General features: G+C 48.1%; 5 protein-coding genes across 5 annotated transcripts; 2 read left to right on the top strand and 3 right to left on the bottom strand.

Moving 5' to 3' along the window:
- Window positions 1–5,075: 5,075 nt before the first annotated feature.
- BP5553_02729 (uncharacterized protein) lies at window positions 5,076–5,595 on the bottom strand (the record flags this gene model as incomplete). Its single annotated transcript, XM_032011352.1, has 2 exons — window positions 5,076–5,536; window positions 5,568–5,595. The coding sequence occupies 2 exons, from the start codon at window positions 5,593–5,595 to the stop codon at window positions 5,076–5,078; spliced, it is 489 nt and encodes a 162-aa protein (XP_031871045.1).
- A 1,335-nt stretch (window positions 5,596–6,930) lies between these two features.
- On the top strand, window positions 6,931–8,253 carry BP5553_02728 (Uncharacterized protein; the record flags this gene model as incomplete). Its single annotated transcript, XM_032011351.1, has 4 exons — window positions 6,931–7,174; window positions 7,224–7,264; window positions 7,314–7,461; window positions 7,514–8,253. The coding sequence occupies 4 exons, from the start codon at window positions 6,931–6,933 to the stop codon at window positions 8,251–8,253; spliced, it is 1,173 nt and encodes a 390-aa protein (XP_031871044.1).
- Window positions 8,254–8,999: 746 nt separating this feature from the next.
- On the top strand, window positions 9,000–9,801 carry BP5553_02727 (uncharacterized protein; the record flags this gene model as incomplete). The annotated part of the gene is made up of 3 exons (XM_032011350.1): window positions 9,000–9,175; window positions 9,239–9,482; window positions 9,517–9,801. The coding sequence occupies 3 exons, from the start codon at window positions 9,000–9,002 to the stop codon at window positions 9,799–9,801; spliced, it is 705 nt and encodes a 234-aa protein (XP_031871043.1).
- Window positions 9,802–11,336: 1,535 nt separating this feature from the next.
- Window positions 11,337–13,269, bottom strand: BP5553_02726 (uncharacterized protein; the record flags this gene model as incomplete). The annotated part of the gene is made up of 2 exons (XM_032011349.1): window positions 11,337–12,799; window positions 12,945–13,269. The coding sequence occupies 2 exons, from the start codon at window positions 13,267–13,269 to the stop codon at window positions 11,337–11,339; spliced, it is 1,788 nt and encodes a 595-aa protein (XP_031871042.1).
- Window positions 13,270–13,878: 609 nt separating this feature from the next.
- On the bottom strand, window positions 13,879–15,887 carry BP5553_02725 (Eukaryotic translation initiation factor 3 subunit D; the record flags this gene model as incomplete). The annotated part of the gene is made up of 3 exons (XM_032011348.1): window positions 13,879–14,164; window positions 14,216–15,443; window positions 15,530–15,887. 3 exons carry the CDS (start codon window positions 15,885–15,887, stop codon window positions 13,879–13,881), a joined length of 1,872 nt encoding a protein of 623 aa, XP_031871041.1.
- Between the last annotated feature and the right edge of the window lie 130 nt (window positions 15,888–16,017).

Raw genomic sequence — 16,017 nt, 5'->3', positions numbered from 1 at the left:
CACATTGACCGTGCCTTTGCCGTGCCGTTTGTTGTTGTTGTTCGGAATGCCCAGGGACCCAGAATGACATGCCCTCGGTGTATCATACGCGTCGTCGTCGTCGGCGTTGTCGTGCCAGAAACCGTGGTGTTGTTGTGTTGCAATGTCCGCCTCCGCCAGTGGGCAGCGATCTTGGGCACTAACAGCGGGAGAGGCTTGGAGACATCGTGGTGGGTGAGGTTGACGTCCCGTGGTGTTGTCGCCGTCGCGCTGCGAAGCAATTGTGCTGCGGCGGTGGGCGCTGGCGTGCGTGGGGAGAGCGGGGGAAACCTGCTCCAGTGAAGGAGAAGAGAACCGCGGCTCTCAACGGGAGGCTCTATCGCCGTGGGAGCGCAGCGGGCAACGAACGGGTTGGAGTTGGCGTTGAAGCAGTTGCTGGTGGCCGAGGATGTGTCAGAGGCTCAGAGGCAGAGGAATAATGTCGTTGCGAGAAGAAGTTCCGGTTGATGGCCTCGCGTAGGTTTTGTTGTTAGGGATTGGATCGTCGCCCTGCTGATTGACTTTGGCGATGGGCTCAGACAGGCATATCCGCCGTGCTAAGGCAGGGATGAGGGAAACCAAACAAAGGACTTGGCCGGGGAGGGTGATTGTTTTGGAGGGCGTTTGCTTGGGATTGAGCAAATGCGACGTATAGAGAGTCTGGCGATATAGGTAGAAACAGCGAGCGGAATGCGGTCAACTGAGCACCTCTAGGTACAGTAGGTAAGTAGTGGTTTATTAATTGCCAAAGTATCAAGAGCAGCCAGAGCCATGTGAAGCCAAACAACGGGCGCTAATAGGAACAAGAGGAAACTATGCGGTCACTCCCAAGCACGGCGCCTTATTAGACCTTATTAGACCTTACTTGCCTTAGGTTAGGTAGGTTAGCTACCTGGTGCTCAAGACGGCTTAAAGCAGCGTCTTCCTAAGTGGTTGCTCCGTCTCTCTTATTAGCTATTGTTTGGGCATAGGCACGTTGTATTATGGCTTCAATTGCCTCTGCGGCACATAGAGCACACCACTCGCAACACACTGCCTGCATGCACCACAACTGCATTGCCATGGTGCAGCCGTTCTTTTGCTGTTATTAATTGCGGTGCATTAATAATTGCATTACGACGTGCTACGTACGAGTACAGTCGAGACTGGAGACTCGAGACAGCACACATTACGCACCACACCAGGACAGGCCCAGCTGCTAATGCTGGTCCCGACTCATGCTCCCAAGAGCCCTTCTTGCTGAGGGACTTGCTATTGGCCCATTCCCACGCCGTCGCATGCCAACTGCAGGGTGATCTGTAATTATCCAGATGAAAATAAACACATCCGCTTCTGCCACTGCTTACCCATCGGTCGCTGGCCCCTGGCAGGTGTAGCGACCGAAGCTTTGGGATAGGCCTGGAGGTGTTACTGCGCTCCGTCCGCCGGTGATGATGTCGTGAGGGGGGGTTGTCGGAGTCAGTCGGTGGTGAGAAAGAGAACGAACACAGGCTCTTGACAGTGGGAGCAGGAGTATATCTACAGTGAATACTAAAGAGGAAGTGCAAACCCCAGTTAGCTTTATGTGCCTTTATCCAATGCAGGATTGGAGGCCCTGCAGGTGATATTATTCTACGCACAGGAACTATAATACAATATCCATAGCAACATATATCCATATGATGCCATCAACAGCAGGTTGTACAAACATCGCCTACAGCACTATAAACTGGTGAAACCAGGCGTACCTACATTCTATCAACATTCCTGCAACTATCAACACCACATTGCCTAACATCACATGTTTCAGTATTGAAAAGAGCCCATATATCAGGTGTTCTAGACTCTCCGATCTGGTGTTTGGGAGAGACATTCTTGTATGTCTCATGTTTTGCTGTGCATTTACGAATCCGGCCCGCCAATACAGGTCGCCGTTGGGTCTTGTGTTTTGCATCCTCCATTTCCTCCTCTAAATTATTTACAACATTCTCGCCCTCCCTCCACTACCTTATTACCTTGCCTATGCCAACTGCCGCTCCTCAATTATCCCCTTCCCCCCTCCAATCCTCCCGTGGAAACTTGGAAGGAGACCTGGAAACCCCGAGGAATTCTTGCAAACCGGACCGCATCTACGTTTCGACGATCCTCGCACACCACCTCCGGCCGGCATGCCCGTCTTTCTTTACGGTCTCATCCACATCAGCATCAGCATCTCCAAGTCCCATCCCCGTCTTCACACCGCCCCTGTTCCCAGCCAGTAGCAGGAGGCATGGCGCTGCCCCAAGAGCATGGACTGCTGCGATGGACGGCTCATAGGGACAGGAGTCACTAGTCGCACAAGTGACACCGCAGTCGCCTTACAACGGGCGGCCAACATGATTGACGAGCGATAGAGGCAAACATGATCCGGGCCCCACGGTGCATCGGTGGCTTGCATACCGCGAGCAGCGGCGATAGACAACGATAGACACGATAGACTACCTACTCGATAGACTCGAGAGAACATGTTGTTGATCCGTGGGATAACGACGTTTCTCCTGATCGTCCATCCGCGTCCGAGTTTCAACCACGATCGCCGTCAGCACTACATCACCTTCAAGGTACTGCGCATGTCGATGCCGACTATCAGCGCTTCAACCTCCGCCTCCTGCCCCCCTCCTCGAGTCTGACATATCGCTCTCGACGTCGAACCCTTCAGAGGGAATTCCAAGCCGAAAGCCCCCTTGGAGACCCTGCCGACATCTGGGTTCTTGGTCGGCCGCGTTGCCGTTGCCAGTTGGCGTATCAGTCACCAGGTCGGCTCGCCGACACCGTGTGGTCGCACCGCTACCACTACCAACTCGAGGAGATTCTGCCTCGGTGCCGCCTGCTGCGGTGTTCCCCTCCACCATCGCATCGCAAGCATACCGTTATGGGCGATTCTAGGTGCGAAGAAAATTAGCGTGCATCACCCGACGGGCAATCGCCAACGCCGTACCAATGTCTTTGGTAGATGAACTTCCCCTCACACGGCGTCTGCTGCTGCTGCCCGCCACTGGTCTCGTCGTTGACTCCGGGGATGCAGTGCGCTTCTGCCGGAATGGTGGACCTGAAGCTTGAACTCAATTCCGTCTGGCTGTCTCCATTGGATTCTTTTTCTGCTCAAGAGGTGTCTTGTGACCTCGTTCTACACGTGACGTTGAAGCCTCGATGACGATGGCGTTGCACTTGCATCCTTTAGACAGACTAAGCGTTCGTATCGTTTCTTTTCAGGTCTGCAGGTCTACAACGTGCTGCATTCTCCGGCTGTGCCTCTTTCAGGCGTGCCTTCATGGGGCCCAATTGGTCCAGTGCCCCCCTCAGGTGCAGTGTTTGAGAAGATTATTTGCTGTATTGCTCCTTTCCGAGTGTCTTGGACTACTCGGTGCTGAGAAATACGTAGCATTGCCCTACCACTCTAAATACAGGGGAGAGCTTCGGCCTGGACCGCTTGGCTGTGATTCCACTTTCTGTCAAGGATGCATCCTACAACAGCTAGCTCGATTTAGCCTAGGTACTAAGGAGAAGAAACTGGTGATGTCTTAGTACTTTGTCACATAGTTGAGATAGGATGCTTCGGTATTCTCTATATCAACTTCTAACATATAACTGTGCTTACAAATCAACAATTCTCTTGGACCTGGTACACCGTATGTTGATCAAGCGTTCAAACATATTGTGTTTTGTCAAAATTCTCGTTGTGTAGCAAGAAGTGAATCTTGCTCAGTTATCTCCGATTCCCATAGTTGCCGTGAAGCTATCGAGATCTAGAGCGTAAAGATTATTGTGATCTTTGTATTACTTGTGGCATAGGCAGTCGCTAGAATCCAGCTTGACAACGTTATAAGATATCCTAGTAATAATATTTTATCTGGCTTACGTTACATTAGCTGGGCTGTTTGAATTAGCCAACTATTTATCTTATTTTACTACAACTGGTGCTTATTTATCCATTGAGCACAGCATAGCACATAAAGCCCGATTATATCAAGGATGTTAGGACATCTCCACTTGAGAGCTCAGGATTTTCTCTTGGTGAACCACAATCTCTGGCCACCAATATTTATCACTGCTTCTGATACTCAAAATTGGCCGGGTTTGAAGAACTTCATCACTATTGCCGATAGTCCAAAATATTCCACTAGTTTGGAAAGGCTTGCTCTAAATTCAAGTTAAAAGTACACAAGCCGCTAGAGCCAAGTGGGTCTCTGGCACGCCCAAGGGAATTGGCGAGGTACGTTCCAGTCGATACGGCCCCAAGCCATACATTTGGGATTCTCCATCCGCGCCTCTAAATTCGGAGACGAGAAAGTCTCAGAGCTGGGTAGATAGGAATTATGCGTCTCTTGATAGTCATCTCTTAAGTGACTATATCGAAAAATTACTGCCAACCCCATGAATTTGGTGAAGGTGTGAAAATTATTTGATGTGGTTGCGTATCACATTTGCCAGATATAGCTGTATCACTTACTTTAGGACACTGTAACTAGCTTCGTCCCTAAGTCTCTCTTGAATATGGCTAAGCGTGGAATTGCACCAGCAGTTGTATTTTGTTAGATATTTTCTTTTGACTAGATTTGTTTGTCTATTGATTTTTCTTTGGGGTAACTAGACAACAAGCTAGATTAATAGTCAGGGTATTTCCCTTTGTACTGTAAACAGAACCAGTGAAGGAGACTGCTGCCGTTAAGTCAGGATTTGGCTCAGCGTCTGTATATGTCCTATGTTAGCGATATTAAAAATGCCAAATCACCAAGACGGCGAGACGGCGACATTCTGAGATGATAGAATGATCCCAAGTTTCCTCTTATACATCAAATAGGACAAGGTAGATTATTTGCCGTATTGGACGGATAGTGACCAACACCCAGATCTTCCTCGAGCATATCGCATAGGATATATTACCTTACCTACTGTCAGCTGTGATCCTGGTACCATGTATTCCCCTGTTGTCATCGTCGTTTGTTTGTCAATTCAAGTAAGAGTTGCTGGATGTTTAGTGTCGCACCTCCAGATACCGCATTCATAAGCTGTTCAACAATAATAACTGACTAAGTAGCCTAGGTTATCCGAACCAATTCCAACGTGTTATCCTTGTCATGGTCCATACTATCGTCATCGCCATTGTCGGTTAGTATTCTGTGAATGGTCGCTGGGAAGTTTAGGTGCACAACTCGATCGTCTTGATTTTTGCTTGTAGGCCGATCAGGCCTAGGAGTAATGTGGCCCGAGAAGTGATGGCATCGGCTTCGAGTGGCGCTGAGCTGTACAAGAGGAGAATCGTTGCCAACAACAGAACCACTTCTGGTATTTGAGATTTCTCCATCTCCAGCCAGAGTCGAATGATTCTTCTCATTTACACCCTCCTTCTCAGCTTGCTGGGCCAGTATTCGAGAATATGCTCCCATACAGAAGTGTTCACCTGGGGAATAGGGATGAGGGGAAAAACCAGAAGGGTTGCCAGAACTAGAGGTAACATTGGTCTCTTGGGTCTGAAGGTGATGTAAGGGCATCATAAAACCTAAACATGTACAGAAGGAGCGGACACTCACGTTTGGAAACGCGAACGCCTGCATGCATGATCATATAGTCATAACAGGCACGACCCTGTACCTGGCGATGTGACGATGTGGCCTGCATATACAGTACCACACAGATAGAATTCCTCCTCAAATTCTTCGAGAGGTGGGATCGAGAAAATTCTAATATGGGGAATTGGAGACAAGCTCTGCATAACGATAGGAGTGGAATTAGGCATTTCCAATCCGCTTCCGAATCTCCAGCTACAGTTAGGGCTACCCATGCTTCCACGCTTGGACGTCAGCTAGTTATTAAAGAGAAAGATAGCTATCGTGGTGAGATAGGATAGTGTCCTACTTATGATCTGTTTACCTTCGGTCCTGACAATTTATTAGAATAATTGCTAGTGTGTCGCCGCATTGGGCTCTAAGTAGGACCCAGAGAACTTTAGGCAAGGCCAAGCTCTCAGCCTTTGCTAAGGGCCCTATATAGGCAATGATTGCTATGCATCTGAAGACTCGTGTCTATTTTGCAATTGTTTTAGAGCACCAGACGAGTGGACAGTATATTGGGGGGGACGAGAAAGCGCTATGTCTGGTCACGTGATATGCAGCGTCCAATACAAACGGCTGCTAAACGGCGTATTTTATTTTTCTACTATAGAGGATCAGAGTATTGAATTGCTACATATAAGCGTCCAATAACCATCCGATGCGTTTGTTAAAGGCTGAATCTGCCCTGCGTGGAGTTATGTAGGACATTTGGAAACACATTTCCTAATCTGGCTAGCTCCATACCTCCAGGGGTAACGAGCAGGCGTAATGTTTCTCCAAGCGAGTTTCCGTACGACATCCTCCTCGTAACTAACAATCCCAAAGATTCTTCATCATCATCTGGGGGGTGGAAACCTTGTTCAGGGCTCAGAGAATCTTGATTGGTTATGTCTATTACAGCACCGGGTTTTCTTAAATCTTAGGAGTTCATCTGATCTTTGGGCTAAAGTTAGGGAACACGATAGGTTGCCTGTCCCTTCCGAGTACCTAGAAATGCAAGGTTCTTCAACATCTTTGGAATCAAGATTTCCTCTATGCCCGTGGTGCTTATTCTTTCCTTCTAGCCGCCAGGGGCAAGTTTCTCGTATTTGATGCTTTTAATTATGTTTAATCAAACTCATAAGAGATTCCCCTCGATTTCGGTTGGTTTCGCTCTTACTTTCTCAGGCTGAACATTGATGGCTCGTTCCCCTCAATCGGTGACGTCGCAATCCGGTCAAGATTCCTCGAGGGCCAATACCAGGATTTCGATCAGTTATTTAAGAATACCAGATTCCCTCTTTATTTCTTCATTCCCTACTCATCATCCTCGCCTTGTTGCAAACGAAGTCCTAACACCACCATGCTTGCACTCACTTGCTTACTACTTCCACAGCTCACGGCTGCTATTGCCTTAGGCTCATGGGCCGGAAACCGTGCCGCTTACTTCCTTGATAACAATCCAGCTGGGTCAAGCATTATCGCCTTGAAAATCTCGTCGAAAGATGGGACGCTGTCTGATCCCATGCGGGTTTCCACAGGAGGCAAGGGACTGTATGCGCAAGGGGTATCAGCCGATGGAGGGCCACCTGTTGCCGTCGGAGCTGGTACATATATGGACAACCTCTTGATTTGACTTGTCTGACTTGGTGTTAGATACCCTGTTCAGTCAGGATTCTGTTGTCGTATCTGCGAATGTAAGTCGTATATTCAGTTGATGCAATTCATAACTAACATCAGCTTGAGTATCTCTTCACTGTCAATTCCGGAAGCAATACTGTCTCCCTGTTCTGGATTAATGAAAATGATCCTACCAACCCCAAGCTCATCAACACTGCTTCTACCCTGGGTGAATTCCCTGCAGCAGTCGCCTATTCCGCTGATATCGAAACAGGTATGCTTCCTAAATCATATGAAAACATGTTGATACTGACTCTGGCCACTAGCTTGTGTCCTTAATGGCGGTAAAGTCGCCGGTGTTGCCTGCTACTCGGTATCGAAGAGCCATGGACTTAAAGCCCTTGGTGGACTCCGTCCCATTGCTCTCAACCAAACAACCCCCCCTGTTGGGCCACCAGGGACAGTCTCCGATCTTGTCTTCAACCCTTCATCATCAGCCCTTATCGCCACAATCAAAGGATCCCCGACTTCTCCGGGCTCTATATATGCTTATCCAGTCCTACCCTCATGCGATGTTTCAACCAAACCGACACTGTCGCAGCCTTCCTCTCTCCTCATTGATTTCAGCCTCACATTCCTTGGCTGCGACTCTAGGGCAGTGATCACTGACCCTGCCTATGGCGCTTCCATCGTCGACATCAACAACGAATTTGAGTTTACGGTAAGCAAGAAGGTCGTGATCGCCGGCCAGGCCGCAACTTGTTGGTCAGTCTATGCTCCCAAATCCAACACAATTTATGTTTTCGATGGAGGCGTATCAAATATCACGACTATTGATGCTACTACCGGCTCCATCAAGGGCGTTGTACCTCAGAGCGATGCTGGAATGGGTAGTTTGGATGCGGCGCTTGACAATGGTTACTTGTACGTGCTGAAGGGCGCGCCCCAAGTCTCTGTTGCCGATACTATTGGGTCGAAGGGCGGGAAGGCAAAAGAGGTCCAGACTTTGGATTTAGCTTCATTGGGGAGCCGGCAGGGGTGGACCGGAATGGCAATTTATCGCTGAGTTGGGCGAGGAGCACATTAAGGAGAAGAACAGCACTTAATATACGAGTTTCTTCGCAAATTTTGAGATTCAACCTTTCCGCATCACCTGGGAGTGCTGGGTGGAGATTTGAACAAAGTAACCCTGTGGGTATGTTGTATTACTTCAAATGAGTTGGAACTGGTTTTGTGGGACTCTCTCAAGTGAGTGGGTGGCCTAAAAGGAAACAGATAAGGCCCCAGGATTCCTAATCTAGAGACCCATTTTCTTAGTGAACATTTCCTTCCTTGCTCTCCACTCCCCATTGTTAGAGGTCTGTACCTGGTGCTGTTCTTGCGTTTAATTTTCCTCGATGACGCTCGTTTATTTCTCAACTCATATGTTTCAAGACGGCGGACCGCCGCTACCCAAGAAGTTCAACTTTCTTTATCATAGCTAGTAGAGTTCGAATCCCAAGTGGTGACTATGGATAGCCTATTATTATGCAGTTTGTCAAGAGGATATCAATTTGGTGAAGGTGTATTGGAGTGGTTCACGGTTCACGGTTCACGGTTCACGGTTCATAGCATCATTGTTATGTTTTGCACCTAACCCTCGAGGGTGTTTTACCCGCCGAGCCACTACCACGATTTCAAAGGAGCTTCAAACGATTTTGTCTTTCCTTTCCACTTTCCGCCGTCACAGAAACACGTCACAAAAACACATCCCTTCACCTTGCCCTTGGCTAAACACTCCACACCCTTTGTTTTTGCTGTCAAATAGCAAATATGGAGCCAATTCCTCTCAGAGCTCTCACAGTTCTTCTCAACTATGAGTTCATGGTATCGGACCCCCGGTTCCATGGAGTGAGATTCCTCCTGTCTAGCGTAGCGGATGCTACCACGCTTCCAACTATCAAAGGCCGTATTCCTGACTTGTTCAAGAACCTTCCAGCTACGATTAGGTATAGGCACCTTCCATTCCATATATAGATGAATCTCGTTTCTCTAACTTTGTGGGGATTTAGAAAGCAATCCTTAAATCAATTCGTCACCTTCGAAGAACCTTTGCCGGCTGATATCGCTTCTACAACGATCCTCATCCACCCAGATGCGGCTCCTAGTGTACAAGCTCTAACGTTTGCTCAGCGTGAGCTAATCTATCACGAGACTCATTCCAGCGATGGATGTCTCAAGGCTATTGCTTTGTTTCAATTCTTCTTCGACCTCTGTTCCCCTGGACAGAAGCTTAGCATCCAACTTACCAACGAGGTATGTTTATTTGGAGCAACTACTTCATTCTCAGTTCATTTCAGAAAGGAATGCTAACTCACAGGGCCCCCAGGAACCGACCATAGTTGATATACATGCGCGAGATGTTCTCAAGTTCATTAGCAAAGGTCCGAAGCTACACTCAATAGTTGCACTTCCCCCCACCAAAGTGTTGATTAACGGTTCCCGAGAGAACGAACCACATGCGGTGCTACAATTTTATTCACCCAGAGATTTGCATCATTTCATAGTTGATATGACCCGGATGCAGTATGGGGAGGCTGGACGGAGAAACTTATTTCTTGGGAACAGACCGTGACTTTCTTACATCTACTGTAGAAAATATCTGGGATATTTCTGAGTGGGAAGCGATAAACTTTGACATTGAGGAAGGAGAGCTTCGTGCGCGGCTAAAGGCTTGTGCTACCAATGTGTGGAACCGTTGGCAAAGTAGGGCGACGGAGGGTTGGTGTGAATACTGTGGTAAAGGTGGACCATCTTTGAAGATTTGTTCTGGATGCAAGACAGTGAAGGTCAGATATTGTTGCAATGAGCATCAAATCTCTGGATGGAAGTTACACAAGTATACTTGTGAGTCTACCAAAAAATAATGCTAGATAGTCTTTATGGCGCACTCGCACTACCCCTAGCGTTAGAGATAATCGAAGGAAGTTCTACCTGATCGTCACTGAATAATCATATTCTCAAACTACAGTTATATGTATACCGCTTGTGCATCTGGCTCATGAAACCAACCCTTTTAGAGTGTCACCCAGGCAGCTCAACAAAGAAGGAACGTTATGTATGGCCTCCTGCGTATAAATTAACAGACACCCTTACTTACAGGCAACAGGCTGCATATACTTTCATTTAAACGCAATCCACTAAACATAAAAATAGTCACCTGCAAATTAGCGATAGCCGTCCGAGGGAAATGCAAGAGGCCCATAGTCATGGGAGGAATAAAATTGTATAACATTGGTCTACTAGCTGATGGGCTGAAGTGGTCCAAATGCTGGACATTCTAGCCCAAGAACCCAAGGGCTAAAAGGAGAGCAACCCAAGAGCCAGCCAGGTGCCTGGCCGTAAGTGCGCTGCGGTAGGTAGGGAGACTGACAACATATGTGGCACGCTTAGTTATACATATCTTCCGTAAAATATATGATTTATGGACCAGATTTCTGCGATCCTACCCTTAAACTAGATCATAGATTTATGGCCTAAGGTGTCAAATTCCCGGCAATGCTGCTAAATACGCAATTTAACATGGTGGTTGTTCTTCAATATTTATTTTAGATCTTAATAACCTGCAGGATTAATAGTGGCTGGTGCAATCCCCTCGCGGGAAAATGTGGTGAATGCTGGTAAAGCAAAAGGGGGCGGATCACGTGCCATGCCCACAGAGTCATTGCACAGCATCTCTACCATTTAGACATCAAGGGCTATATTCGCATGCATATAAACAAAAAGAAAAAGAAGGATTTTACCATGGAGAGAGTCTTGCCTCGCCTTTGAGGATACTACGCGAGCAAGGTAGCAATACATGACTCTTGAGGAGCAATGCCAAATTGATAGTCTGGATATTGGGTAAACTATAAGCTACAAAGAGGACCAGTGGGCCTTTTATATTGGATTAAAGCGGTATACGTACGATGTAGGCCAGGAACTAGTGGGAACTGTTCAAAGTATCCCATTGATTTGAGGTAAGTTGTAATTCAGAAGTGGTCTGGCGTCATTATTAGCTTCTCATAAGATACGTTTGTATCTGCAGCGATTATGCCCTCCCCATTACCCTTCCCCTTGGGAGTCCTAAAGCACACCAAAGATCTACACATAGAGCGTATGTTTACCCTCTCAGTCTCTCTCCCGCTTAATATTCTCCCCTACGAGCCTCCCAACATTCCCTCCCACAATCCAAGCCAAATCCACAGTACTGCCCACACCCTCTATAACGCTGGTATGCCATAACCCATCACCGGACTCAAAAATTCCCAACTCGTCCCCGCTACTCTTTGGGTAGGTTATGGGATACGCTTTTTCGATTTCCTCGGAATAAATAGCTTCTATTCCACTACCCCACAGCATTTCTAATGTCCCATTCGAGGGCTGTTGGTCTGAAAGAATCCGATACAAATTTGTGTTCTGTATATGTCCCTCGGGATCGAGACGGTATAATTTTCGGAGGTGGGTAATTTCATGGATTCCATGGAATGCAGCTGGGAGATCGGGTGAAGAGGCAATGGGGAGTATTTGACTGGGTAGAGTCTCCGAGCGGCCGAAGTGTTCGGAACCGAGCTCGCCTTCCGTAGCGATGATTGTGATCCATACCGGCTTATAGAAGATTTGCTCCCGAGTTTCCGTAATAGGTGCGAATAGCAGAGACGAACTGTTCCAAGGTGTAGCTAAGACAACCTTGTGGAAGGCCTCATAATGCAGTTCATCCATGTCGGCCTGGGTGTACTCAACAATCCACATCTCTTTCTCTTCCTCAACCAGCTCTCTTTTAAATGCTGTGACATGCGTGCTTAGTTTCAACGCCGCTCGACTCTCAACCGCGAAGGTCTCTAGCATATGCATCAACCTTCCACCTTCGGTGTTAGGGCAAAATTCGCCACCTTCTCTTTCCAATGCCATTGAAAGCCCCAAGTCAGATAGCTCCTCTAGATCCAGGCCGTTCTGCTTCCTGATTTGTGCCCTCACTACCTCTTCCACATATTTTCCCTCAATACCATTTTTTGCAAGTCTTTCATTTGCACTTAAGCTTGCAGCTCCAGTCATCCGTCCGGTGACCAATATCTCCCATGGATTAACATATGGTTTTGACTTGTCGCTTTTTTCAGCCAAGTCTAACATGCCGTTAAACCCCTCCATGGTGCCCGTAGGGAGTTTCGCAGCCCGCCACACACTCGATCCATACCTCCATATCAATTTCACCCAGTTGCCCCAAGTGATTTCTTCTCTGGGTCTGGGTATGTCCGCAACTATATCCTTCCCATTGAAGAAACCTACAGCGATATTTCCGCTTTCGACCATCTTACTCGTCGTATCAGTCCCAAATTGAACCCCGAATTCGGCCTGTGCTCTCCGCCCTAGAATGCGATTGCTAGATAAACATCCCGCTGCTACATCCTCGGCGTGTATTTCCTTGCTCAGCACATCTGTTGCAGATAGTGAAGGGTTGAGGATCATCCTTCCGCCGACACGATCTTTCTGTTCGAATATCGTGATGTCAACTTGCACATCAGGCTTGCCTTTCTTACTAGAGAATTGCACACGAGAGAGTGCGAAGGCAGTACTTATACCCGCTGGTCCTGCTCCTATAACAGCGGAAAAAGAAAGTGATTGTCAGCAATGTCCCATTCTTATGGTGAGTTAAGGGGACATTTGAAATTCCTCTTGCCTATCCTGCATACACTGAAACCGAAGAAATATGAAACGTTCAAAATGCGTTGACAAACTCACCAACAACAGCAACCCTAATAACCGTCGGCGGCGGCGGTTCCCGTGGCGACCTGATATAGCTCCCTTTAGACATAAACCATATCACCGGGACGATAAAAGCGGTACAAAATAGTACGATTAATACCACGGTCATATTTCGGGCTTTTCCTTGTCCAGTCGAACCATCCTTCTGTCGTCTTGCCTCTGCACGGGGATTTTGCTCATCGTAGTATGATGGCTCTCCCGAGTATGGGGGAGGCTCAGGAGGGTCATTAGAGGAGATGAGGGGTGTGCGCTCTGAATATTGCGGAGGTGGGCCCCAAGCTTCATTGCCGTGAAGCCTCATCTTTTAAGTGCCTTCACGACTAATCATTAGATTTTGGATTGACGGCGAAAATATTGAGGATGTCTCATCCGGCGTTGACGATGGAGGGGTAGCCTCGACGTGCTTACGCGGCTTTGCACCGCTCCTCCACAACTGCCTTGACTAGGCAAACAGCTGGGAGCGGTTTTGTTGGATATATTGTGTAGATACAACTGGATTCCTGCGGGTGTAACATCCAGAAGGTGAATGGCGACAGGGAGAAAAGAAGGGAGAGAAATGTGATGAGAATGAATGATGAGGTCAAGATGGCGAGGCCTACTCGGTGTATGCACCAGTGTCATGGGCTCGTGACGAGGTCGACCCAACAAGGCTGACTGATTGCACGAGGCGTCCTTTCAATTTAGGCACTTACCCAACATTCATAGATAATCGATTTTAGGGATCTCGAAGCAACATGGTTTTAGAGACATTAGTAGTTTCGGACTCTGCAATTGCCCCGTCCTGAATACAGTCTAACCTGTGCATCATATCAAGAACTCCATGGATTTTATCCCTTGGCCCCCGAATGACCCGCCAACAAAATGCCTCATTCGACCGACCTAATTGCTTTTACCTTCGTACAGGTAAGATCTATTCCTCAGCCTCCTCAGCCTCTTCAATAGCCTCGCCCTCGCCCTCATCCTCGAAGCTCTCAACAGGGACCTCATAAAGTCTCAAGATTTGCTTATTTGGGTCCTTCACCAAGACATACTTGCCCTCCTCACGCTTGAGACACATATCTGCAATAGTGCGGACAATACCCCATCCATTGGAGAGACTCAAGTTCATTTGCTGGGCGAAATCCTTTGGCTTCCAGCCAATAACACCGAGGACGACGTGCTTGTCGTTGGTCTTGGGGTTTGCGCGAGAGACGAATCTAATTTCATGTTAGCATATCGGTTTGGCTAAATTTAGAAGGAATACGTACCCAAGCTTCATCACATCGGCGCGAGCCATGATACTTTGAACTGTCCATCTTGCAAGCTTCAAGCTGTTGTTCTTCATCTCGGTGGCCACAACTGCACCACGTTGGCTGACCAACTTCGCTCTCCAGTCCAGAGCTCCACCACTGCCTTGAGCCTTGTGGTCGAATTCGTTCAAAGCCTTGACGGTGATATATTGGTCGTCACCGCTGATGGCATTCTTTTGCACAGCATCAAGCTCCGTTCGGACAATCAGGTTCAGGGGCTCCTCATCGTTAAGGGCAAGGTCGAAACGGCGGTATTTGTAAGCCTTGCTTGCTGGTGGCTCGGTCTCCTCAGCGGGGTTGTAGAACGGATTTTCGTGAGCCATCTCGACTTTTTGGTTTTCATTCTCCAACATGACTTGATTGGCGAAGTTGTGATTGATATATGTCGCCTCTTCAGCTAATGCTCCAGGTTGGTTGATCGCGTCTTTGCTTCCTTCGGATGCATCCATTGGTGCGTCGGCTGCGTTCTCATTGACAGTGACCATATCCAGGGTAGCATTGTCTCGCTTGTCAAGGAAGATTTTGTTGCCTTGTCGAATGATGACAATATCCCAAGGATAGACTGAGCGAGGTGAGCACATGAGCATAGAAAGAATGTTGTCTGTGGCAAATATAGTGGCCTCATCCTTCTCTGCGAGCTCTTGAATAACGGGATCCGAGGTGGTGGTGACATTGTATGCCGCCCGATCAACGACATTTAACTTGCGCTCAGCAGCCTTGACAGACTGCTTGTCGTACGAACGATCGTAGTAGTAAAGGAAACCGTAGCCCTCGACATCCTCTCCATCGCCGGTATCCAGGTTCAACTTGGCCAGGCGGTTGAAGTCAATCTCCTCCAGCAGCTTCCAATCCGGCTTGATGTTAACAGACGCATCGCGGTTGCGCTGGGGCTTGTCATAGTCCTTCCATCCGAATCGTCTTCCACCACGCGCACCACCACGGCCTCCCCGGCTATCATAGTTGTTATAGCCCTGTTGTCCACCTCGTCCACCGACCCTTTGGAACTGTCCTCGACCGCCTCTGGTGTCCGCGCGCCCACGTTGTCCCCGGCCCCGACCAAAGGCACCACGACCAAATCGCGTCTTGGTTGACTCTCGGGTATTGCTAACAACGGAGAAAGAGGACTCGTCTTCAGCAAGCTGAACCGCGAAAAGGGAGGATGTGCCAGCGCCGTAAACTTGTTGATCTACAGCAACAGTCAATAAGGATATTTCCCCTATGCCTATTTCGCGGCAGATACGCTGCAGCATAAGTAGAAGAATAGGACCATACCTCTGTAATTCCGATTATATTGTTGTCGTCCACCTCTGCCATCCCTTCCATCCTTGCCCTCCGTCGTCCAGTCGGCCATGCGACCTAATTTGTCGCCTTTCGAGTATGGGGCGTAGGGCACGCCATTTAACGTGGTCTCGGTGGACGTTGATGGCCCCCAGGAGTCCTCTGACGGCAGTGCCGAAATAATATCTGACAGTGATACAGGCGCCATGATTGCGATGTATCTTGTGGTTGTGGTTAGATATCTTGAATTTCGTAAGAATTCGCCGTTGTAGTCGGATCTCGAATATTTCGCTTTGTGGACGCCGTTTTTGGTGGGGGCAATTAATCCCTGCTTGCCGATTGGATTTGGCATTGTCATCACGTGATGGACCCTAAATTATGTAGCGTACATCATAGAACTTTTGTGCAAGTTTGAAATGAAAATGGTTAGTTAGTCTCTGAAGTCACGAGTACATAGATAGGGTAACTATGGCCAATACAGT

This window comes from Venustampulla echinocandica (genome assembly GCF_003357145.1).
Source record: "Venustampulla echinocandica strain BP 5553 chromosome Unknown scaffold_1, whole genome shotgun sequence".
In the NCBI taxonomy this organism is placed as follows: Eukaryota; Fungi; Ascomycota; class Leotiomycetes; order Helotiales; family Pleuroascaceae; genus Venustampulla; species Venustampulla echinocandica.
The sequence above is the reverse complement of the archived record's forward strand: the minus strand, read 5'-3'. Positions and strand labels throughout refer to the sequence as shown.